Genomic DNA, 25,600 nt, shown 5'->3' with positions numbered 1-25,600 from the left:
TTACATTCCAGTACAATTTCTTTAGTCATTGAGTGCTTGTCTAAATCAGGGAGTGGGGGAGCAATTATCAGCAAGGCATTACAAATCATCATTTGAATGAGGAAACTGAAAAGAACAATGGAGAAGGCCACATGTTTCCCCACCCATCTCCTCATTCTGGACCCTGGCTTGGTAGCCATGAAAGCTAGAACCACTATAGTTGTTTTTGCTAAGATGCAAGACAATGTTACTGAGAAGATCACTGCAGAAGCAGTTTGTAGAAGGAGGCAGGTTATTTTTGTGGGCTGGCCAAGGAATAGCAAAGGACAAAGGAAGGAGAAAACGAGGGCTAGGAGGAGAGCCTAGGTGAGGGTCCGATTGTTGGCTTTGAGTATAGGAGTCTCTCTGTGCTTGATGAAGATCCTAAGCACCAAAGTTGTAGTGAAAGTCAATAAAAGAGCAAGTGTGATGAAACTGATCCCCAGAGGCTCATTGTAAGTCAGGAAGCTTATTTCTTTTGGAAGACATGTATCCTGGCCAATGTTTGTTTACTGATCTTCTGAACATTGAAAACAATAATCCATGTCTGAAATCAAATATGAAAAATAAAGATAAAATGGTATTTAAGTATGGCTTTCAGTTCCTGAATGAGGGTAGTGAACTTGAAATATCAATAGTTGATTTTGCAGTAAGAATCATAGGAAATTCAAACTCTTGCATAATCTGAGCTCAATGGCAATTAGAGCCTGCTTTCTCATGGGTTCCAAGCAAATCCAGAAAAATAAACAAATTGAAACCATCCTGCTAGCGGCTGAAGGTGTCAGAGGCCTCTGTGTCTATTCATTTCTTTGCTTGGGGTTGGAGCTTGCACAATATTTTTATTTCAGCTGATCCAAACTACAGATATTCATAACCCCTATGAATTTAATTGATATTCTGTTCAGCCACCCAAGTTACCTCATGTGAAGTATGTGGAAGACAGCCCTGGATCGTTTGATCCTTTTATTATTTCTTTAAGGTTACCAGATTTTTTCCAGATTAATCCAGAGACACTTTTCAACTTCAATGGATTTTGTATGGGGACTGATTTGTAAATCCAGAGACTGTCCCCGGGAAACGAGGACATCTGGTAGCCTTATCTATTTTCCCTCCTATAAAAAAACTACACAAGACTAACTATCATGAATCACCAGGTCTAGAAAAAATTATATAAGGTAGCTGCTGAACAGATCTTTGCAAATATTCTATTGTACACACAGAGAAAAGCACAAAATGCAGAAAGGACAGGTTTCTTAAGTCTTTAATTTTTCTTCCTTATTAGCTGTTCCCTATTGTTCAGCTCAGGCCTCAGAATTATTATGTAACATTTGGGGAAGAAGATGCAAACCAGCAACCCAACACCGGAGGCTAAGATAGAGAAGACCTCCACTGCCACCATATATTTTCCCTTGGTGCTCAGGTAGGAAGGAATAAAGGACAGCCAAACACTGCAGAAGACCAACATGCTAAAAGTGATAAACTTGGCTTCATTGAAACTGTCTGGTAACTTCCTGGCAAGGAAAGCCACAGCAAAACTGATAGTTGCCAGGCAACTCATGTAGATGAGGACACAGTAAAACATTGTTACAGACCCTTCATTACATTCTAGTATAATTTCTTCTGTCATTGAGTGCATGTCCACATCTGGGTATGGGGGTGAAGTTGCCAGCCACACAGTACATATCCCTGCTTGAACTATGGTACAGGAAAGGAGAATGGAGTGGCCTAGTCCTTTCCCCACCCATTTCCTCATCCTGGACTCTGGTTTTGTAGCCATGAAGGCCAAAACCACCGTGAAGGTTTTTGCCAGGACACAAGAAACAGCAGTTGAGAAGATGATGCCAAAAGCTGTTTGTCGGAGGAGGCACGTCACCTTCTCTGGTCGGCCAATGAAGAGCAATGCACAAAGGAAACAGAGCAGGAGAGAGATGAGGAGAGCATAGGTGAGGTTTCGGTTGTTTGCAATGACAATGGGTGTATCGTGGTGTTTTATAAATGTACCTAGTACCAGAGCTGTGATCAGGGAAAGGAAAAGAGAGCAGCAGGCTAAACTGATGCCCAAAGGTTCTTCATAGGACAAGAAGCTGATATCCTTGGGTAGACATGCATCCCGGTTCTTGCTTGGATATTCTTTGTCTGGACATTTATTACAGTCATTCATATCTGGGAAAAATAAGGAAATGACCTTTAGCTCATATCACCTTGTTGGGTCCAATGTTGACTTTCTGTCTCAGAAGAAAAGAGCTCTGCTCATATCAAAACACATGTTGAATACTGCCTGATACTCTGTAATGTCGTATTGTTGAAGAGCTATGTGGTCAGCCAGAGCCACTGACATCTGAATGTTTATTCACACTAGCCTGGGTGCAGCCTGCGCAAGTCAGAAGGAGTGCATAGCTGACAACTTACAGATTTGAAAATAAGGGTCCAGCAGCCTCAAAAATAAGGGATCAGCAGTCAAAATAAGGGATCAACAATTACTTGGATAAAATACATATTTTGTTGCGTGCAAATGGCTTTAGATATCTATTAGGTCCATAAATTACCATATAGCATATATTCAACACAAAAAAACAGCAACAATTTGTTGTTGACAAAGGACAGCTGGACAAAGAAAGGGCCCCATTACCTTCTGCAGCTTAGGGCCTCATCAAACCTGAATCCAGCCCTGGAAGGGGGCCAGCGTCCCTAGGAGTTGCCTATGTTTGAAGGGAAAAGGCCAACTGAACTTAGAATCATAGAATCTGCAGCGTTGGGAAGTGACCTCAAGGGCCACCTACTCCAACCCAGGAGTGAAACTAGCGTTTTTTCACATGGGGCAAAGACCCAGTTTGGCACCCCGCCCCCCATGTCTTACTTTTAAAAGACAGCCCTGTTTAGGGAAGTTTTTAATGTTTAATGCTGTATTGTGTTTTTAATATTCGGTTGGAAGCCACCCAGAGTGGCTGGGGAAACCCAGCCAGATGGGTGTGGTATAAATAATAAATCATTTATTATTATTATTATTATGCATATTATTATTAGAAGTGAGGTTACAGGGAACCAGGCAGAGGGCCTTCTCGGTAGTGGCGCTCACTCTGTAGAATGCCCTCCCATCAGATGTCAAAGAAACAACTATCTGACTTTTAGAAGAGATCTGAAGGCAACCCTGTTTAGGGAAGTTTTTAATGTCTGATGTTTTTTCGTGTTTTAATATTCTGTTGGGAGCTGCCCAGAGTGGCTTGGGAAACCCAGCCAGATGAGCAGGGTATAAATTATTATTATTATTATTATTATTATTATTATTATTATTATTATTCACATTTGTGTGCCTGCACACACACAGGCACCTCAATGGCACCTCAATGGCACCCTTCTGGGAACCTCAATGGCACCCTTCTGGAGGCTTCAACTTGGAAGCTGCAATCCTATGCCCATTTACATGGAAGTAGGCATTATTGAGCTTATTGGGTCTTTCTGCCAAATAAATCTTAACTATGATGGACTTGTGATAGACCAGATTGTGCTGTCAAGAGTTTTGTGACTGGTCTATCCAGCAACTCAAATTGAAGTTACCAGCTACAATCTAGGAGCAATGAGAACTTTGCCCACCTCCCTGGTATTGAAGCTCACAGAGATTTCAAAACTAATTTGTGATGAGATCTGCTATTCAAATTAAAATACCAGGTACCCTTCAAGAAGCTTTCCAGATTCCAGCCGCTTTGGCACCATATCCTCAAGCCTTCTCCTCTTGCAACATTTACTGCTATTCCTTTAATTTAAACTGATTCACAGCCTCAAGCCATCAAAGCAGTGTACAGCGAGATAATAAAAAAAGCAAGCAAACGGTTTCTACAATGGAAAATGTTTTTCCCCCTTGTTTTTCAGAGGTATGCTATTGCTCATGGGCTTAGTAGCTGCCTAACCCTAAATCAAGTAAATAAATACAAATATTTAACTAAAAGAAATTGTAGAAAGATTTTGACAGATTTGTCTGAGCACTGAGGGTCAAAAGGAAGTAATTTTAAACAACTGTGGCTGAGGCATTTCATTCTGAATTTGCACAGGATGATGGCAGGTGGGTGTCCTGCCCCCTCCCCACATCCTCAGTACACCCCTGCTGTATGTTGCTGCTAAAGCAGCAGCAGCAGCAGGTCCCCCAAGTGAGGGTTGAGTCCTGGTGTCAGGTATGGGAGACACTTGGCTTGGGAAAGAAAGCACCCGTGTGGGAGGCACACCCATCCATCCATGCCGCATGCAGTCCTTTGGACTGGTCCACTATGGCTTTCAGGCAAAGTGCAGCCTAAGCAGCTTCTGCATGGCCTGGCCGGGCGCTTGTTGCTTCACCTCACGAGCTCTGATGGTGGAGGTGGTTCCCCAATGGAGCCGAGAAAGGGAGGGCCTAAGCAAACACGGCGGGACAGGTGGGCAGCCGTCCTACCTGGCTGAGGCAGAAGCAGATGGCTTTCCCTCAGCAGGGACCGGCGGAGGTTTGTGCTTGCATGGATGACAGCGAGCTGGTGGAAAATGCTGCGCTTAGCTGCCGGGCTCTTGCCGGCCACCCTCGCTGCTGTGCTGGTGGGCTGGCACAGCCCTTCGGGGCCCAAGCAGTTGTGGCGCCAGCCTCGCTCCTTCTCCTCTGAGCCGGCGCCCGGAGCGGAGGCCAACAACCTCTTCTGGATATTTCAGGAGAGTCGAGCTGAGGTGACCAACGCAGCCAAGCAACACAGCTGGAGCCTCCCTCCTCCCTGGCCAGCAGGGAGGGAGGGAGAGGAGCTGCTTCCTTTGAAACCTGGGAAATTTAAGGGACATTATCAATCCGGGACAGCAGCGGGACACAGTGCTGGGATAAGGGAGTTTCGCGCCAAATAAGGGACGGTTGACAGCTATGAAGGAGTGGGAAGGCCCCCTCTAGATATGATTCAAAACACATACCACCCAATTACTCTCAATGCATAGTCATGATCATTTGATTAGCATATTTAGACTATCTGAAGGGCAATGATTACAAAGAGGTAGGATCACACACACAGCAGATCATCTCCTCTTGGGAAACTTAAACGCAGTCTTCCTTACAGCACCATTCAATCCTAAGTACTGAATCTGGATCTATTTAATCTATTTATTTCTCCTACCATCCTGGTTTGCAATCTTCCCCTCAGCACATGGGATGCAATTGTAGCAGCAAGGGGGCTGTCCCTCCTTCACTTTCTTGCTGGATCCTGGAAGACAACTCTCAGTACAGACAGAAAGAGGCTGAATCTAATCCATAAATGAAAGAGCAGAAGGTTCATCAAGAGACTAATGACTTTGGAATCCTTTATGTTTTGGGGCCCCTCTGTATGTTACTAAGGTGACACAGAATTTCAGTAACGTGTAATGGCCATACAGACAGCAATTGCTTTTTTCATATTCATAGTAGTAGTAATGTTTGGAGTTATGTGATATTCCCTTAATATTGTTCTGGGATGTGCAGTACCCCAATTGTTCTGCAAAGATTGCCCTGTCCATTAAAGTACACTTTGAAGTCACTCTAGTTTCCCTGGTAATTTTTTTTTATAATTCTTACTTTTGAGTATGCTGTCCACTAGGTATACAGCTCTGGAACTGATTTTTGTGCCTGTGACTACACCTATACTTGGAGCCATCAGATGCTTCCTGGGGAAGAGTTCAGAATATGCCACCCAGAGTGGTTGGGAAAACCTACCCAGATATTATTATTATTATTATTATTATTATTATTATTATTATTATTATTTTGAGGAATGCAGAATGGCTGGGCAAACCCACCCAGGTTGGGAGTGGTTTTTATTATTATTGTTATTATTGAATACTTTTAATGTTTAACGGACTATTATATTTTAAGATTTTGTTGGAAGCTGCCCAAAGTGGCTTGGGGAAACCCAGCCAGATGGGTGGGGAATGAATGAATGAATGAATGAATAAACATAACAATAATAATTATTATTTTTGACGAACGCATTCTTTGTGAATTCCAATACAAAAATATTCTGGACAAATATGTGAATTGGAATGAAGCTATCCAAAACCTATGACACTCCCTGGAATGCTGCAAAACAGGATCTGGGACATGGTGGGTCTGGAATGCTTTCTAGTGATAAAGTGTCAGCCAGCGGCTCCAGCTCTGCCTCCTCCTCCTCTCCCAATATTTCCCAACTCCCCCCCCCCCCATCTTCCTTTGAGCTGTGACCTCCATTAAACCCCTGTTGTAATTCTGAACTGTCTTCTTTTTCTTTGGAAGGGTCATTTTGGGGAAGTGGTCTCCACCATTCCTCCTCTACCCAGTCCCTGATAATACATTTTAAAACTAATTTTGAGATCACTCCTTTTTAAAGATTGATGCTTGTATTCCTAATGGTCTCTTGCTCTTCACACCTTTCTTCTCATGTCCCTCCTTCACTCATGTCTCCTCCTTTCATCTCTTTCACAAGCACCCTGAGAAGTTGTGTGTTCTCCTGCACCTGCTGCTGTGTGTTCTCAGTTTCTTCCTCTGGTATTATTATGCCTCCTTTCCCCACCTTTCTAGCAAGAAAGACAATGTCCTGGGGCCTATCAATTCATACCTCATCCTTCACTCTGTCAGAAATCAGTATTTAATAAGTGTAAAGAAATCCAAATTGCTTTGGTTTATTTTACAATAGTTTTCTTCTTTTCTACTTAGGATTCTAGTTGAATTCTTCCAGTGGAAAAAATAATCCATTTAATTAGTCCAACTTAACACTTGTCTGCATTGTTTGATATATTGTTGCTTCAAGGTCACAATGATTGTGAAGAAATCCACTTTGTAGCTTCATAGTCTCTGAGCATGTATACCCACTTTTGCTGGGGGAATGTACTGAGAGGCTCTATTTGTCTGAAAGAAAACTTGCCCTCCTGTCTCCAGGCCCTTTTATAGAAAAAATGATATTTGATCTGGACCTAATGACGCACATTCAGATGAAGGATTGCGTGGTGCAAAACCCACATGTGCATGGATGCAGCTTGTAGTGTGGTCTGTGAATGGTTGGGATTAGGCTTAGACAACCTAGCTTTTGTTATTTTCATCTGAACTAGCAACCCCGTAAGGCATATTTACACTGTTAGCCATGCTTAACTTTATTTTGTAGTAAAAGGGTTCTGTTTTGTAACCTGCTTAATAAAATATTGGTCTTCTAGCAGCAAACTTTTGGCTCTTAATCTGGTACCTGGATGCTTTGGTTATACACCACTCATCAATTTACAACTCAAAAGACAGTGAGTAGACCTGTAGGTGGATAATGATTGCTTATTCAATACTGAATCTCTTTTGAATTAGCAAACAATGCAACTCTACCTGGTTAAACCAACTGTGCCATGTGATGGCATCTTCATCAAGGAGTAATGATTGGTCTGGAGGAGCCTGTGGATCTATCCTCCCAACTCTCACTCTGTGCAAACTTTGGTTGGAGAATATAATCCAATTGACAATATCCAAGCTAGATGCTGCCTCTCCATTCTGGTTTATGAAGACCACATCTCCTGCAGTATTGTTAAATGAGATGCTTCTCAGAAAGTGATGGAGCTAGATTGAAAACAGAAAAGACAGGGGTTTTGAAAAAGACTGCAGCAATTTTCCCTAGGAGCAGAACCTACAGCAAGTGGTGGGGGATGATTCAATGAACTGTCAGTGGATTCAGGCCCAAGCATGGAGAGAGGCTATCAGTTTTCTTTCACACACATGCCTCTCTCTCAATCTTTCTAACAACCCTTTATTTAGCCCATAAGTCTAATATGTGTATGTAGTGAGGTCTCTCTCTCTCTCCCCCCTCTCCTCCCCTCCCTTGTCTCCCTGAACATCTCAGAAGACGCGGCAGTAGTGTGTGAACACCTGTTCTAAGGAAGGATTTGGTTGATATGGGATAGAGGGAATGCTGATCATCTCTCTCAACCATTACCATAGTTTCCTATATATGAATGCAGCGGCACCTCACTGGGCTGTAAAGCTTCCCTCATACAAATGCTTTTTCTTCAAACATAGGACAGTACAGTCAAACCTTGGAATTAAAATTTAATCCATTCTGGAAGGACTTTTGACTTCTAAAACGTTCGATTTCCAAGGCGTGGCTTCTGATTGCCTTTTTCAATACCAGTTTGAAAACCGGAACACTTATTTCTGGGTTTTCGACGTTTCGGAGCTGAAACATTTGGCAACGGAGATGATCTGAAACCAATCTTTGAATGGAATGGGATATCATTGGACTGCAAAGCTTCTCTCATACAAATGCTTTCTGCTCAAACACAGGGCAGTACCTACTCAAGGAAGGACACCACTATCATTTCCCTTTCCTATAGGGCCTACTGTCATTTGCAGCAGCACAATATGTGGGGAATTATCTAGGATACTATCATATCAGTGCCATCTCCTACTCTGTCTGCAGAATTATAAATTCAGTTCTGTGTTCTTCTTCCTAATACACCTGCTCAAACGTTTGAACTCTGAGAGGAAAGAACAAGTTGATAGGCTTTTGGGAACACAAAAAGTGTCAGGAAGTAACAGGGCTTTGCCAGTTGAGAATATTCAGCCTTTACCTGCCAAGACTGTTGATTCAGATTCTTCCCTCTCCCTCCGTACGCCATTCCTCTATGTCTGAATCTGGAAGTGGACATGGCATGTAAGGCATGGGCCATGGCGTAGACAGCACTGTGGATGCTATAACTGTGGCCTGTCATGCTCACTTCAAAAAATGATCCAGGAAGGCTCTCCAGCTTCTCTTCTCCGGTGCAAATATTCCCCTCCACCTTGTCTGCAGTCATATCTGGGAGTACACATTCAAAGGCCTGTTGCCAGAAGTCCCTGATAAAACCGTCCCCATCTTTCCTGGAAGGATTTCTGTGCACAACATACTGATGAAATCCTGGTGGGTTTCTGAAGTGAATTTCAAAGGATATAGCACCATTGAATATTCCTGCATCCCAGTACCTTTGAAAGACAAATGAAGCAAACTCAACCTGGGCTGTTGTTATCCATACTTTACTTTTTACTTTCTTTGTCATGTCATCATCTTCTGATAGGTATGAAAGCCATCTAAAAGTTGCCATGGAATAAGATTCTCCAGAGGCAACGACTACGTTAGCTTTGCTGCTAAAAATTTGATCTTGTATATGGGCTGCTTGTTGTAGCATGCCATACATTTCAGAAATAAAACTAAAATTGGGGATTCTTTCTATGAATGCAAAACAAACACCACTCTTAGTAAACATTGGGGAAATGGTTTGCACAAATCTTTCTCCATTTTCATTGTCCATTGCAATGACTCCAATCCACGTCCACCTGAAATTCAGAAGCAAAGAGAGAATTCCCTCATACTGAAGGGCTTCTGAGGCTGCCATCTGGTAGAAGGGAAGCCCTGGGCTTTTATCATTCATCACTGGAGCAGAGCCATAAATGAGCTAAAGAGGCAATGGAGGAAGAGAAGAGGCAAAGTAATATTTGCAGAGTTCTTTCAAACTATTCATATACATCATGTGATGAATCCTGTTAGTCAGATATGCCTTTTGCCACCCACCAGGTGTTGCATTCCTTTCTCATTTATACTAAAGACACACATGCAAATGGCCTAAACTGGGACCATCTCCCATTCCTGCTTGTTAAATATTTGTTCTGTTGACAGGGGGAGCATTGTTGCTTTTTTAAAAAACAACAACAACAAAAATTTATGCATACTTGCAGGTTCTTGTATGATGTATAAAACTAATTGGAGGGACACACCATGCCCTAAATAGAGGATTCTCCACCCCTACTTGAGGCATTATTTACTGTCGCCATGTCAGAATTGCAACATGGGTTGGATACACATTCCTTCTCTGAAGCTGCTTTTGTCTTCACAATGCACATACCCCAACTGCCACAACTTCCATTTCTGCCTTTTTCTTTTCAAGGCTTTTCAGACTTCACTTATGAACATTTATTTCACATTGGAACCAGCTGCTCAGTACTATTACTGTTCTCCTGCAGAATTGAACTGTATTTGCAATTTGTCATACCTCCAGAGTATGTTTAATTTGAAAACCATTTTCCCCTAAACATTCACTGGCCTTTGGGATATCAGTATCCTTGAGGTGTGTTTAAGAGATTGGGGGTGTGACAGGTTTTTTGTTTTTTGTTTTGGTATTGCAGCCTTTCTTTCCCCTTATTAAGGTCATTTTATTTTATTTTATTTTATTTTATTTTAATTCTGTTCCACCTTTATTTTTCAAGGATTTCAAAGTGGTGTACATGGTTCTGCCCCAATTTCATCCTCAGCCTGGTGTTAGAAAAATGTTGGAATAAAATTATATGGCTTTAGTAGAAATGTTATAAGGAGTCAAGCATAAATAAGTATTATAGTATTAATGGAAAATAAGGTTAAAATAAGTTAAGATAATTATAAGACAGAGAATAGAGAAAAGGAATTGCTGAAACAATTAATAGAATTGGAATACAAAAAGGGAGGTGAGAGGAGGTCGAGGAAACAAGGGAATGAAGGATAAGACATTGAAATGGTATGATGTATGTTTTTAAACTGTTTTTGTTCTGTTTTGTTTAGTTTAATGTGTTAATGTTGCGTTGTGTATATTGTAATGTATTTTTTCTTTCTTTTGCTTTTTCTTTCTTTTTCTTTTCTTTTTCTTCTTTTTTGTAAGGTTTAAAAGTAATAAATATTATTTTTTAAAAAACAAAACAAAACAATTTCATCCTCAGCCTGAACTCGTGATGCTCCCTGAATTTGTGTTGTTAATTCAGGCTCTTTCTCTATGCAAGCTAATAGAGGTATTGTACACGGGTCTCCTACCTGCGGGCTCTTATAGATATCCAAAACAGTTGCCACATAAAAAGAGATTTCAGAATCCAGTCCTCCAATGACCCCAGCCAGATTATTTTCAACATCACATATATAGTTAGGAACAAATTTCTCCACCCTGGATAAAAGCAGCAGTGTGGCGAGATATGTGCTCCTTGCATTGTTATAGCTGTCATATAAGTGAAAGCCCAAGGTGATATTGGGTAGGATGTGAGGGTCTTCATTGATCTCCTTGACTGCAAATGCCAAGGCCACAATGTGCTGGTAAATCTTAGGCACCACCCTAGAATGGGAGTTGCAAATGGCATCAGAAGGAACATATACCGGTATATCATTTTACATACCTTAGGCACCACCCTAGAATGAGAGTTGTAAACAATATCAGAAGGAACTGATATATAATTTTACATATCAGCACAATAGTTAATCTTCCTGGTGACAGCCCTTGAGATACAGTGGTACCTCAGCTTAATAACTTAATTTGTCCTGGAGGTCTGTTCTTAACCTGAAACTGTTCTTAATCTGAGGTACCACTTTAGCTAATGGGGCCTCCCACTGCCGCCACGGCTCTCTCCTGCAATGACCCCTTTCCTATTCATGAAGCAGTGATGGTTGTTGTAATACACAGAATTCTATGCTTCATAATATATACCATCATTGTGAAACAAACTTTAGCCTAAGATCAGAAAATGAAATGATATGAGCATTCAGGTTCAGAACAGGTTCTTTTAATTCATTCTCACTAACACTCCTGTTCAGATAAAGTCTATCAAAACTGGCTTTTCAAAAGGGTTCTCTCTCTCTCTCTCTCTCTCTCTCTCTCTCTCTCTCTCACACACACACACACACACACACGTATACATTTCAATACATTTATATTCATTTCCCTATTGAGAAATGGGAGCTTCAACAGGATTCTCTTAATTCACAAGAGATTCCTATGGATTTTTGCATCAGCATATGTCCCACTGAAATCAAAAGTGGTTATCTCAAGGTAATTGGGTTGAAGTTTGCAGCCTCAGTCATTATTCTGAGGCTGAAGCTCTTGGTTTGATCATTCTTGTCCTGTAATGAATGACTGACTTAGTTCTCACACAAGTTCTTCAGGCAGTGCTGGTGGGGGTTCCTCAGTGAATGTTGCTGGAGAGGAGATGAAACCACCATGGGAAACAATGCCACCAATGAGGAAATCTCCTTGCTGATGATACATGTGAAGTGGACGGTGTGGATCTTGAAGCCTGCATTTTGCTATGTGAGCCTGACATACTTTGTATGAAAACAGTTCCAGCAGCAAGGACACTAAAACCACCATCCTTAATACAAAGGCAACTGTTCTATGCAGAAACCACGTTTTCTCTTTTCTGAGTTAAAATTGTCTTGTTTAAATGGTAGTTTATTTTCCCAAAATGACACAATCTGGGAGTATCCAAGATCAGACTCAAATTATAGCCCTGTTAATCATCAAGGAGCAATGTAATTATTCATCCAGTGCTAAGAATTCCCTCTGGAATTGCTGAAGAAAATGTATTTGTCACATACTCAGAAGTGCAATTTTAAATTTCCTTTCATTAGATAAAAATGGACCAGTAGTGTATTGGTGAAGTTAGAAGTAAGAAATAGAAGACCTTGTAAATAATGGAGTTTCCAAAATATGTAGTCAGCTCTCTCAGTCTAGGATACATGAGGTACTGTGGTACCTTGGTTCCCAAATGCCTGTGTTGTTGACTGTTTCATTTCTCGAATGCCGAAAACCCAGAAGTAATTTTTTCCATTATTGAATTTACCATCTGTAACTTGAAGCTTCTGTAAGCCAAGGTACCACTGTACCCACAAGTTGAATGTAAGTAGCGAGTTCTCTCTCTCTCCCTCTCTCTCCCTCTCTCTCCCCCCTGCCTCCCTCTCCCCCTCCATCTCTCTCTCCCCCCTCTCTGTATGTATCTGTGTAGATAAAAAGGTAAAGGTAAATGACCCCTGGATGGTTAAATCCAGTCAAAGGTGACTATGGGGTGTGGTGCTCATCTCTCTTCAGGCCGAGGGAGCCGCCGCTTGTCCACAGACAGCTTTCCGGGCAATGTGTATGTATTTAATGTATTATTATTATTATTATTATTATTATTATTATTATGATGTGGCCTACATGACTAAACCACTTCTGGTGCAACGTAACACCGTGACGGAAGCCAGAACGCACAAAAATGCTGTTTACCTTCCCACCACAGTGGTAACTATTTATCTACTTGCACTGGTATGCTTTCAAACTGCTAGGTTGGCAGAAGCTGGGACAGAGCAATGGGAGCTCACCCGTTGCACAGATTTGAACCGCTGATGTTTTGATCGGCAAGCCCAGATTTGAACCGCTGATGTTTTGATCGGCAAGCCCAAGAGTTTCAGTGGTTTAGACCACAGCACCACCCACTTCAATCAGCTGACAGTAGTGTTCAATGTGGAGAGATGTTGATACTTACCTATCCTGCCACCACATGCTTAACGAATGAAAAGGGGTTTTAGCAAAAAACAAAAAAAAGGTGAAGGAGCGTGCTTAATATTAATCAGGAGTGGGTTCTAGAGTGTTGGTGCTACCACTCTGAATGAATGATTCCTTGTAATTGCAGAAGGAACATTAAGTGGCACATGAAGGAACATTAAGTGGCACATGAAAATTCAGATTGAACAAGTCTCACTATATTTACAGAATACTGAGAAACAGCCATTTGAGTAACTATCTTCTTCCTGACCATTGGGCAGGTGATGGAATGAACCCTGAAAAGTGCAGAGAACCCACCTGGTTAAATTGGTTGGGCCATACAATGGCATCCTCATGAATGGTGAACATTTTTTCCTGGGTACCCAGAGAGTCTATCTTCCCAACTTTGACTCTAAGAAAGGACTGATTTGGAAACATGAGCCAGTTTATAATGTCAAAGCCAGCAATTAATTCACAATTTGCGTCAAAATGCACCTTTTCTCCTGCACTGTTGTTAAACGAAATACTTCTGAGAATGTGATGGAGCTAAATAATAAAAATAAGAAAGGTTTATATAAATGCTCTTATTATGTTATCATACAACACGGTGAAAATACATCCAAGGCCCAGGATTATGATCCCATGAAATCTTTGTGCAAGCTAATGTTAGAAACAGCTAAAGGTCACTTAAAATCCCAAACCATGGAATATTGGGCACATCTGCACCACTACTTTAACTTTCACTGTTTTGTGTTACACTAAAGAACTTTCCGCATTGTAGGCTTATCAATAGAGGTTAAGATTTTTCCATCAAGAGACCTCTACTATTTTTAAAAGACCACAATCCCCATGGTTTAAGTGTTGGGATACTGCCAGGGAAACATCGACCGTCACTGCCTCCAGCCGGACTCCAGACGTCCATCGATCTCCCATAGACGTGCAGTATCAGCAATTAGCGACACGCAGCCTCAGAAATGGATTGCCACATTCTTAGGCTGGTGCACACTCTGTCAGCAGAATTCACACAACAAAAGTTGCACAGCAGGAGAGCATATTTTAGAAAGTTTATTCAACGTTGGACAGAACAAAGAAAAGCATGACCGCCTGCTAGCGTGTTCAGGCACCGAGGGAAAACGAAAGCAATAGCAAACATAAACATCCTGTGAACAGGAAATACGCAGACTCTGTGACTCACAAGCCTGCTCCCTTTTAAGGTGGAACGGAAATATCCTAACATTAAGTCTGTGGTATGGATGTATCTATTGTGGAGTGAGATATTGCGACTGCCAACGATATGGTTGGCAGCCCTGTTGCTGCTTCTGGTATTTTCAAAACTGCAAGGAAAGGGGCAGTGATACCCTCTTCTGCTTCTCCAGTAAGGCAGCTGGGGAGGGGCTTTGGCTCACTTAAATGCAGAAGGTTCCAGGTTCAATCCCCAACAGCTCCATGTAGGGCAGGGAAAGGCTTTTGCCTGAAATACTGGGGAGTTGCTGCCAGTGTTCTCTACATGGTATAAAGCAGCATTCTACGCAATGTGAGACACTCTGAAGAAATCTTTGATACCCTAGCCTCAACTTGGTCATTTATTTTGTTTTGCTTTAAAAACGCTGCACCTGCTACCTTGATTGTAAAGGGATGAAAAGAAATTATTTTACAAACTGAGAGGAGTTCTGTTAATCTCTGCTGTGGAGGGAAAATAAAAGGCTTGAAGTATGGTAAAGTTATTCTATGAGATTAACTTTCTTGTTAATTTCATGGAAGGTTGATAAAGCTCGACCATCATTTTTGCACCAAAAGATACGTAGGTACCTTCAGCTTTCATCTGACCAAGACATTACCTGCCATGGTTGTGGATTTGGAAGCTCCCATCTTACTCCCTCTGCCATTCCTCTGTGCTTGAATTGGGATGAATGTCTGATGTGCAAAGCATGTGCCACCGCATAGACTGCATTGTAGATGGTGTAGCTATGGGCAGTCATTCTCATTTCAAAAACAGACACGGGGAGTGTCTCCATCTTCTCCTCCCCTGTGCAAATTTGCCCACCTATATTATCTGCCACAGAACTGGAGAATGAACAGTTAAATGACTCTTCCCAGAAGTCCTTGATAAAACCATCTTCTTTTTCTGTGCTTGGGTTCTTGATCTGAAGGAACTTCTGGAAAGCTAACAGATCCACTGAGTGAATGGCAAGGGAAAGAGAACCATGAAGGAAACTTATGTCCCAATATCTTTGAAATGGAAATGATGTGATATCCATCTGGGCTGTCATGAACCAGATTTTACTCTTGGTCCTCATTGGTATATGCTCAAAGTTTAAAACCTGGGGCACCATTTTCAATGCCATCATGGAATGAATTTCTCCATGTACAACCACAACATTGGTAGTGCTCCCCATAATAACACTGATAGCGTGAAAGCCCTCCCCCACCATGTCTGTGATTCCACTGGAAGATGTTAGCTTTGGGAATGTTTCTATGAAGTCAAAGCAGATGCCACTCTGGGAAAACACTGGAAGTACATTCTCTATAAAACCTTCTGTATTTTCCCTAACTTGAGAAACCACTCCAATCCACGTCCACTGGAAATGCAGCAGTAACTTGATGATTCCTCTATATTGATGGTCCCCATTTGGGAACATTTGGTAGAAGAAGACTCCTTGAGACTCTTTATTCATGTGTGGGGAAGAGCCATATATGAGCTATGGGTTTTTTTTTAAAAAAAATGAGAAGAATGGTTTTCAATATAAAACAATTACTTGTGTGTAGTTTTGTTTTCTTCTGTTCATTTCTGGCCGGGACTATAACGGTTAAGTAGATCCTGCAGACTGCAGGATTGAATTATGTGTTCAACTACTGGAGTCTACTTTCCCTGTGCATTTCATGCAAAGAACACGCTGAGGAAGCAGGTCCCTGCAACTAGCAGGATTGAAACCTCAACTCACCAGATGCTCAGCCTAGCGTATATAATTGCTTAGTTTTACTGTGTGCTTGTTACAGCCATGTGAAGACAATCTCATTCTTCCTACCAAGACCGTGCCCCAACAGCCCCAGATCACTCCTGCGGGCCAGACCCAATCTGGGAATGTTTCCACCAAATTCATCTACTTCCACCTAGTTTTCACCTAATTCATCTAGTTCCACCCAATTCAGAATTTGGACTTTGGCTAAATCTGACCCACAAATTTTGCCTAATATGCACATCTTTGCAAAGCAATATTTGCTAATACAATGCATTTTAAGTATATTTTTACTAACATGCATTTTTTATGCACACTTTATTTTAATCTATGCATTCTTGGACACATTATTTGACTGGAGAACTGCTTTGCAAAATCCGGAAAAGGGGGAATTTCAAAGAATGGCTGCATTTCATGTATTGGTTCTGAAAGTGTGAATTCAGTGAAATTGAGGTGTGAATGTATTTAGATCTTACTTGCGGTATCTTGTAGGTAGACAGAATGGGTGTCATGTGAAGACAGACATTAGAGTTAGGTCCCCCAATGACTGCTATTGGAGTGCTCTCAGCATCACATTTATAGTTAGGGATGGCCTTGGCCCTTCTTGAGAGAAGCTCCATTGAGGCTTCATAGGTCCAGCTTGCACTGAAATGGCTGTTATAAATGTGGAAGCCCAGGGTGACGTTGGGCAAGATCTGGGGAGTTTCATTGATCTCCTTTACAGCAAATGCCAAGGCCAGGATGTGCTGGTAGAGGTGAGTCAGCACCCTGTATTGAGAGTTACATGCTGCATCAAGGTTCATCTGCTTCAGACCATAACATAGACTGCTTTTCAGTTCAGTATCAGTTCAGATATTGTACAAAAACAGGTTGTAAGCTCACATCTCACAGACTTGTAAAAGTAAACTGGCTCACGAATCTATGACGTCTCTTAAAAGCATCTCAAATTCCAGGACTTCTTAGAGAGTCTCTTAGTCTATCTACAGAAGACATAATTCAATAAGGTGTTTTTATTTATTGTGGCCTATAGGGAAATATGGATGAGGTGTTTTGTATGTTTAATATCTGCTGGTCAAAAGTTACTTGTAGTTTGCATGTTCTTCATTCACACAGGATACACATCCTAATAAGCAAATACCAATGTAGCGTTTTTGTTTGGGTTTTTCTTAGAAGGGGTAAAAAAATACATAGGGTCACAGCAGCCACTATGGAGAAATTATCTTAATGCTCCAATTTTATCTATATCCAGTGGATGTGAGCTTAATTTATAATGTAAAATATGTTTCAAGCCTGTTTTGATGCCATGTGCATCTCTGTATGCAAGATTTGACATTTGTACAAGCAGTTGTCCTGGAAGCCAATATTTTATGCTCGGTAAATGTTTTAAAATTCTTCAATAAAGTTTGTGTGAAGAAAAGATTATTGGAAATGGTGAAATTAAAACAATTTTTAATTTATTTTTGTTTGTGGAATGTTTGTTCTTTTTGAAAAGCAAAGAAACAGATTAATGCAGAAAGAGGGGGAAAGAGATTTAGGAGTCAATGGATGCAAAAGTGAGCAGACCAGACATATTTCATCAGCATATAATATGTTTTTTTTAAAGAAACATTCAGCTACTTACATATGGTCATCTGAAAATTCCTGAGATGGTTGTTTTTCAAAGGATAGGGTATCTGAAAATATGTAGATCTGAGAAATAATGCCAGCAATGATGAGATCTCCTGACTGATAATATTTGTGAAGGATAGGGACAGGTTCTCTGATGGAACACTGAGGAAGAAACTTGCACATCCCCTGCAGTGGCAGTAAGAGCACCAGCAACCTAAACACTACCATCTTGCAAGGGATTATTCATTTAGGCACAACTTCACCTCTTCTGTTACTGTCATTCAAGTGACTGTGAGCAGTAGAGACTAACTTGAATGGTGACCTACTTAGGTGATTCAAAGCCACACTGATGAGTCTCTGTATATCTATAGACCCAACCATGTTCACTTCATACTTACTAATAAGAGTCTCCAGTCTTAGTTTCATCATTCTGTATGTGGGCAGAGGAGGTCCCTAGGGAAGGGGAGAAGATGTAATTCTGAATAATCTTGTAATTACAGGTGAGGTAATCACTTGCTTTGAATTACGGATTCTGTGTAATATTTTAAGGAAAACAGGATTATCATATCTCATGCAAAATATCAGGCAACTTCCTAGCTAGGAAAGCCAAAGTTAAGCTGGCAATGGGCGGGAAACCCATGAAGCTCAAAACAGAGCAAAACATGATATGTCATTGCATTCTAGTACAATTTCTTCAGTGATTGAGTGTGTGTCAACACCTGGGAAATGGAGGACAGGTTGCCAGCCACACAGTAATAAAGAGTCTGAACAAGGAAGCTGGAAAGAACAATAAAGGTTGCCAGTTTCCCCCCCACTCATCTCCTCATTCTAGAGCCTGGCTTGATAGCCATGAAAGCTAGAACTACTATTGTGGTTTTGGCTAATATACAGGAAACTGCCACTGAAAAGATTGCACCAAAAGTAGTTTGTCGTAGGAGACATGTCACTTCATCTGGTTTGCCAATGAATGTTGTTGTTGTTTAGTCGTGTCCGACTCTTCGTGATCCCATGGACCAGAGCAGGCCAGGCACTTCTGGTCAAACTCATGCTGGTAGCTTCGAGAACACTGTCCAACCATCTCGTCCTCTGTCGTCCCCTTCTCCTTGTGCCCTCTATCCTTCCCAACATCAGGGTCTTTTCCAGGGAGTCTTCTCTTCTCATGAGGTGGCCAAAGTATTGGAGCCTCACCTTCACGATCTGTCCTTCCAGTGAGCACTCAGGGCTGATTTCCTTCAGAATGGAGAGGTTTGATCTTCTTGCAGTCCATGGGACTCTCAAGAGTCTCCTCCAGCACCATAATTCAAAAGCATCAATTCTTCGGCGATCAGCCTTCTTTATGGTCCAGCTTTCATTTCCATACATCACTACTGGGAAGACCATGGCTTTTACTATACGGACCTTTGTTGGCAAGGTGATGTCTCTACTTTTTAAGATGCTGTCTAGGTTTGTCATTGCTTTTCTCCCAAGAAGCAGGAAGCACAAAGAAAGGAGAGGAGGAGAGAGGATGGGAGAACATAGGTTCTGATTATGGGAGTGTCCTGGTGCGTGAGGAATATTCCAAGAATCAAAGTTGTGATTAAACAAAATAAAACAGCAAATGTGGTCAAAATTATCCCCCAAGGTTCATCATAAGACAGAAAGTTTATGTATTTATGTAGGCATTCATCTTGGCCAATGTTTAAATAATGATCTTCTGAACATTTAGAACAGTCATCCATGTCTGAAATCAAATGTGAAAAATAAACATAAAATGTTACTTAAGTATGGCATTCTGTTCTTGAATCAGGGTAGTGAACCTGAAATATTGAATGTTAATATTGGTGTAAGAATAATAGGAAATTCTACCTCCTGCATAATCTGAGCTCAATAGCATCAAGGGCCTTCTTTCTCATGGGTTCCAAGCAAATCCAGAAATATAAACAAATCAAAACCATCCTGCTAGCAGCTGAAAGTGTCAGAGGCCTATGTGTCTATTGATTTGTGTGTTTGGGGGGTGGGCTCACACAGTCTTTTTGTTTCAGCTGATCCAACCCACTAATATTCTTATCCTCTGTGAATTTGTCTGATATTCTGTTCAGCCACCCAAGGTACCTCATGTGAAGTATGTGGAGGACAGCCCTGGATCATTTGACCTTTTTATTAGTTCTCTTTTCCCTCCTATAAAAACTACATAAGACACTCTCTGTTCAAACTTTAAAAAGCAAATACCTTTATTCGGTATTCTTGCATTTGGAGATTATTATGTTCAGTGCAGGTAGATGATACTTAATTGCTAATATAATGGTACCTCGGGTTACACACGCTTCAGGTTATGCGTTTTTGGGTTGCGCACCGCGCCGAACCTGGAAGTACCAGAATGGGTTACTTCTGGGTTTCGGCATTCACGCATGCGCAGAGGTGTCAAATCATGACCCACGCGTGCGCAGACGCGGTGCTGTGGGTTGCGAATGCTGCGCGTTGCGAACGTGCCTCCAGTACGGATCACATTTGCAACCTGTGGTTCCACTGTACGTTTTACATAGATTAAACTGTTACAGACTGACTAACTCTTAGGCAGATGGCAGCAGCACAAAACAAACCGGCTGCTCTAAATTTAAAGACTGTTCAGCTAACTGCCATAACTGCCACAGAGTATATGACATCACAGAGTTCTACAGTCCTTGCCATTAACCCTTTACATATGTTTTGTGGATGCTAACATTTCACCATTTTGAATGTTAAAGAAATTAGTTCAAGCATTTAAAACACAGATGGGAACCAGCTGGATTGCAGTCAATCGATTTATAAAATAAATGGTATCCATCTATTAAATAGGAGGCAACTGTTAAATAGAACACATCTACATATGACATTCCTTACATTTCTTGTTTGAAATCTTCCCTTCTGGACATGGAAAGCAATCATAGCAGCAAAATGCCTTCCCTTCTTTTTTAGCTCTTCTATAACCTGAACTGCAGTGATCATTACATATGGAAATGGGACAGCTGTCAAAATCACCAGGTCTAGAAAAAAATATATAAGGCAGCTGCTGAACACCTGTTTGCAAATATTCCACTGTACACACAGAGAAAAGCACAAAATACAGAAAAGGACAGGTGTATTATTTCTTTAATTTTTCTTCCTTATTAGCTGTTCCCTATTGTTCAGCTCAGGCCTCAGAGTGATTATGTAACATTTGGGGAAGAAGATGCAAACTAGCAACCCAACACCGGAGCCTAAGATAGAGAAGATCTCCACAGCTACCATATATTTTCCTTTGGTGCTCAGATAGGAAGGAATAAAGGACAGCCAAACACTGCAGAAAACCAACATGCTGAAAGTGATAAACTTGGCTTCATTGAAACTGTCTGGTAACTTCCTGGCGAGGAAAGCCACAGCAAAACTTACAGTGGCCAGGCAGCTCATGTAGATGAGGACACAATAAAACATTGTTACAGACCCTTCATTACATTCTAGTATAATTTCTTCTGTCATTGAGTGCATGTCCACATCTGGGTATGGCGGAGAGGTTGCCAGCCACACAGTACATATGCCTGCTTGAACTATGGAGCAGGAAAGGAGAATGGAGTGGCCTAGTCCTTTCCCCACCCATTTCCTCATCCTGGATTCTGGTTTTGTAGCCATGAAGGCCAAAACCACCATGAAGGTTTTTGCCAGGACACAAGAAACAGCAGTTGAGAAGATGATGCCAAAAGCTGTTTGTCGGAGGAGACACGTCACGTTCTCAGGTCGGCCAATGAAGAGCAATGCACACAGGAAGCAGAGCAGGAGAGAGATGAGGAGAGTGTAAGTGAGGTTTCGGTTGTTTGCAATGACAATGGGTGTGTCATGGTGTTTTATAAATGTACCTAGTACCAGAGCTGTGATCAGGGAAAGGGAAAGAGAGCAGCAGGCTAAACTTATGCCCAAAGGTTCTTCATAAGACAAGAAGCTGATATCCTTGGGTAGACATGCATCCCGGTTCTTGCTTGGATAGTCTTTGTCTGGGCATTTATTACAGTCATTCATATCTGGGGAAATAATATTAAGGAAAAGACCTTTAGCTCATATCATGTCAGTTTACTGAAATGTTTATTGTTCTATTTAATCTGAGTACTAAGTTTGGATCTATTTAATCTATTTATTTCTCCTACCATCCTGGTTTGCAATCTTCCCCTCTGCACATGGGATGCAATCGTAGCAGCAAGGTGGCTGTCCCTCCTTCACTTTCTTGCTGGATCCTGGAAGACATCTCTCAGTACAGAGAGAAAGAGGCTGAGTCTATTCCGTAAATGAAAGAACAGAAGGTTCATAAAGAGTCTACTGAGTTTGAAATCCTTTATGTTCTCGGGCCTTTCTCTGTTGCTAATCTGACACAGCACTTCAGTAATATGTAATCACTATACAGAGAGCAATTGTTTCTTTTTGTATTATTAGTAGTAATGTTTTAAGTTATGTGATATGCCCTAGATATTGCTCTGGTATGTGCAGTATCCCATCTGTTCTGCAAAGATTGCCCTGTCCATTAAAGTACACTTTGAAGTCACTCTAGTTTCCCTGTTAATTTTGTTAATATTGAGTATGCTGTCCACTAGGTAGACAGCTCTAGAACTGATTTTGGTGCCGATGGCTACACCTATACTTGGACCCATCAGATGCTGCCTGGGGAAGAGTTCAGAATAAGACATCCAGAGTGGCTGGGAAAACCTACTCAGGTTGTGGAGTATTATTATTATTATTATTATTATTATTATTATTATTATTATGCAATATTCTGGACAAATACATGAATTAGAATGAAGCTATCCAAGACCTATGACACTCCCTGGAATGCTGTAAAACTTTTCTCAGCATGCTATAAACAAAATGTACCTCTAAAAAATATTTTGAGATCACTCTTTTAAAAAGTTTGATGCATACATTCCTAATCCTCTGTCTCTTGTTCTTCACACCTTTCTTCATTTGTCCTTCCTTCACTCTCTCAATCTTCACCACTTCTCCTGCTTCCATCTCTTCCACTGGCCCCCTTAGAAGACTAGTGGTCTCTTGCATCTGCTGCTGTCCTTGATTTCTTCCTTTAGTATTATTATGCCTCCTTTCCCCAACCACCTCATTTCCCCACCTTTCTAGCAAGAAAGACAAAACTCTGGGGCTATTCAATTCTTACATCATCTTTCAATACTTATTAAATCAGTATTTAATAAGTGTAAATAAATCCCAATTGCTTTTGTTTAATTTACAATAGTTTTCTTTTTTACTTAGGATTGTGGTTGAAGTCTTCCAACGGAAAATAATAATCCATATCATTAGTCCAACTCACCACTTGTCTGCAATGTTAGATGTAAGGTTGCTTCAAGATCACAATGACTGTGAAGAAATCCACTTTGTAGCTTCATGGTCTCTAAGCATGTATACACTCTTGTGCTGAGGAAATGTACCCAGAGGCTCTATTTGACTGAAAGAAAACCTGCCCTCCTGTCTCCTGGCCCTTCCATAGAAAAACTGATATTTGATCTGGACCTAATAACCCACATTCAGATGGAGGATTCTGTGGTGCAATAACTACATTTGCGTGGATGCAGCTTGTAGTGTGGTCTGTGAATGGTTGGGATTAGGCTGAGACAATTTAGCTGTTGTTATTTTTGTCTGAATTTGGATCCCCCTAAGGCATATTTACATTGTATCTTCTGTTTTGTAACCTCCTTAATAAAATATTTGCCTTTAATCCATGTGTGGCTTATTTTTTTTAATAATATTTTTTATTAAATTTTTCCTTTTACAAATTCGCCATCTCAAACATTATTCACAAATTTCAACCTTTTGGACTTCCACCGGCTTCTCCACCAATCATCCATATTTTCCATTTTTTACGCATTCTCTCTATTTAGTATTGCCATTTAATATTATCCTTTCAATTCTATTTCTTTTTTACAATACATCTTTAACCTTCACAGAGCCTCTTTAAAACCCACTAGCATTGTCTGTTCGTCACATATGCTTTTCGGATAATCTGTAAACTTTCCCCAGTCCTCGATGAACTTGTGATCCCGTTGATATCTGATCTTCCCAGTCAATTTGTCCAATTCTGCATAATCCATAAGTCTCCACTCTTCAAGGGTTGGTAACTCCTCTTGTTTCCATTTTTGGGCCATTAATATTCTTGCCGCTGTTACTGCGTATTGAAAAAGTTTGTGGTCCCTTCTATTTATCTCTCTTCCTATTATTCCTAACAAAAAGGCTTCTGGTTTCTTTACAAATGTGTATTTAAACATCTTCTTCAACTCATTATATATCATTTCCCAGAAACCCTTTACCTTCTTACATTCCCACCACATATGGAAAAATGATCCTTCTTTTTCCTTACATTTCCAACACTTATTACATGTTTTAAACATTTTTGCTAACTTAACCGGTGTAATATACCATCTATATACCATTTTCATAATATTCTCCTTTAACGCAGTACATGCAGTAAATTTCATATTTTCATTCCATACTTTTTCCCAATCAACCAATTGTATATATAACCAAAGTCTCTGGCCCAATGTATCATAACCGACTTTACCTCCTCATCCATCGTTTGCCATTCCAACAACATTTTATACATTTTTGACATTATCTTATAATCATTATTTATTATCTCTGTTTGAAATTTTGATTCTTTTTCTGTATATCCACTCTCTTTAAAATCCTTTTTAAACATTTCATTTACCTGGAAATAATGCAACCAATCAAACACATGTTCTTTTACTTGTTCATATGGCTTCATTTTCCATTTCCCCCCTTCTTTAATTATTAAATCACCGTAAGTAATCCAATTCCCTTTCATATTAATTTTCTTTACACTCATAACCTCTAATGGAGACAACCAGCCAAGACGCTTCGTAATATAATTTCAAGTCTGGCAGGGCAAAGCCTCCTCTTTCCTTCGCATCTGTTAATAACTTAAATTGTATTCTAGGCTTTTTACCCTGCCAAATATATCTTGAAATTACTCTTTGCCACTCTTTAAAGATCGTTGTCCCTTTGATTATAGGAATCATTTGAAATAAGAACAACATCTTTGGAAGCACGCTCATTTTGATCGTTGAGATTCTACCCCAAAAAGAGAGTTTCATCCTTCCCCATACCTCCAGATCTTTTTTAATTCCATTCCACACCTGTGTATAATTGTTTTGAAATAAATCAATATTTTTTTGAAGTTAACCATATTCCCAAATATTTTACCTTCTTCGCCACTTCAATCCCTGTTTCTCGTTGCATTGCTTCAATTATACTCTGGTCCATATTCTTAACCATTACTTTGGTTTTTTTCTTATTTAATATAAACCCGGCCACCTTGCCAAATCCATGTGTGGTTTTAGTAGTAAACCTCTGGCTCCTAGTCTGGTACCTCAATAGTTTGGTCATACACCACTCCTCAACTTGCGGCTCAAAGAACAGTGAGTACACCTGCAGGTGGATAACGATTGCTTATTCAATACTTAATCTCTTTTGAATTAGAAAACAATGCAACCCTACCTGGTTAAACCAACTGTGCCATGTGATGGCATCTTCATCAAGGAGTAATGATTGGTCTGGAGGAGCCTTCGGATCTATCCTCCCAACTCTCACTCGGTGCAAACTTTGGTTGGTGCAGATGATCCAATTGACAATATCCAAGCTAGATGCTGCCTCTCCATTCTGGTTGATGAAGACCACATCTCCTGCAGTATTGTTAAATGAGATATTTCTCAGAAAGTGATGGAGCTAGATTGAAAGCAGAAAAGACAGGG

General features: G+C 40.7%; 3 protein-coding genes and 1 long non-coding RNA gene across 7 annotated transcripts in view; 1 reads left to right on the top strand and 3 right to left on the bottom strand.

Moving 5' to 3' along the window:
* LOC309326653 (vomeronasal type-2 receptor 26-like) overlaps nt 1-25,600 on the bottom strand; it is an 89,161-nt gene that overhangs the window by 20,241 nt on the left and 43,320 nt on the right. The window contains exons 4-6 of the mRNA XM_081835537.1: nt 25,347-25,574; nt 21,980-22,106; nt 20,706-20,848 (exon numbers count right to left, since the gene is read on the bottom strand). Coding sequence (XP_081691663.1) covers nt 20,706-20,848; nt 21,980-22,106; nt 25,347-25,574 — 498 coding nt within the window. The remainder of the gene's footprint in view (nt 1-20,705; nt 20,849-21,979; nt 22,107-25,346; nt 25,575-25,600) is intronic.
* LOC309326573 (vomeronasal type-2 receptor 26-like) lies at nt 1,212-12,596 on the bottom strand. 2 transcript variants are annotated; one of them, XM_081835419.1, is made up of 5 exons: nt 10,809-12,596; nt 8,566-9,426; nt 7,331-7,558; nt 5,133-5,259; nt 1,212-2,181 (listed from the first exon to the last, which is right to left on the bottom strand). In XM_081835419.1, exons 2-5 carry the CDS (start codon nt 9,400-9,402, stop codon nt 1,280-1,282), a joined length of 2,094 nt encoding a protein of 697 aa, XP_081691545.1. In that variant the 5' UTR covers nt 9,403-9,426; nt 10,809-12,596; the 3' UTR covers nt 1,212-1,279. The 2 variants fall into 2 exon arrangements, with proteins under 2 accessions (XP_081691545.1, XP_081691544.1); XM_081835418.1 differs by lacking the exon at nt 10,809-12,596 and having other exon boundaries at nt 8,566-10,247.
* On the bottom strand, nt 13,520-16,327 carry LOC309326599 (extracellular calcium-sensing receptor-like). Its single transcript, XM_081835461.1, has 2 exons — nt 15,120-16,327; nt 13,520-13,827 (listed from the first exon to the last, which is right to left on the bottom strand). The coding sequence occupies exons 1-2, from the start codon at nt 15,954-15,956 to the stop codon at nt 13,537-13,539; spliced, it is 1,128 nt and encodes a 375-aa protein (XP_081691587.1). The 5' UTR covers nt 15,957-16,327; the 3' UTR covers nt 13,520-13,536.
* On the top strand, nt 21,530-23,547 carry LOC309326661. 3 transcript variants are annotated; one of them, XR_014150339.1, is made up of 3 exons: nt 21,530-21,636; nt 22,421-22,540; nt 23,088-23,547. It is a non-coding gene; the product is annotated as an uncharacterized lncRNA (long non-coding RNA). The 3 variants fall into 3 exon arrangements; XR_014150340.1 differs by lacking the exons at nt 22,421-22,540; nt 23,088-23,547 and adding an exon at nt 22,027-22,143 and having other exon boundaries at nt 21,543-21,636; XR_014150341.1 differs by lacking the exons at nt 22,421-22,540; nt 23,088-23,547 and adding an exon at nt 22,030-22,143 and having other exon boundaries at nt 21,548-21,636.

This window comes from Podarcis erhardii (assembly GCF_964252035.2).
Source record: "Podarcis erhardii genome assembly, chromosome: 13".
Classification (NCBI taxonomy): domain Eukaryota; kingdom Metazoa; phylum Chordata; class Lepidosauria; order Squamata; family Lacertidae; genus Podarcis; species Podarcis erhardii.
This window is presented reverse-complemented; position numbering and strand designations above follow the sequence as displayed.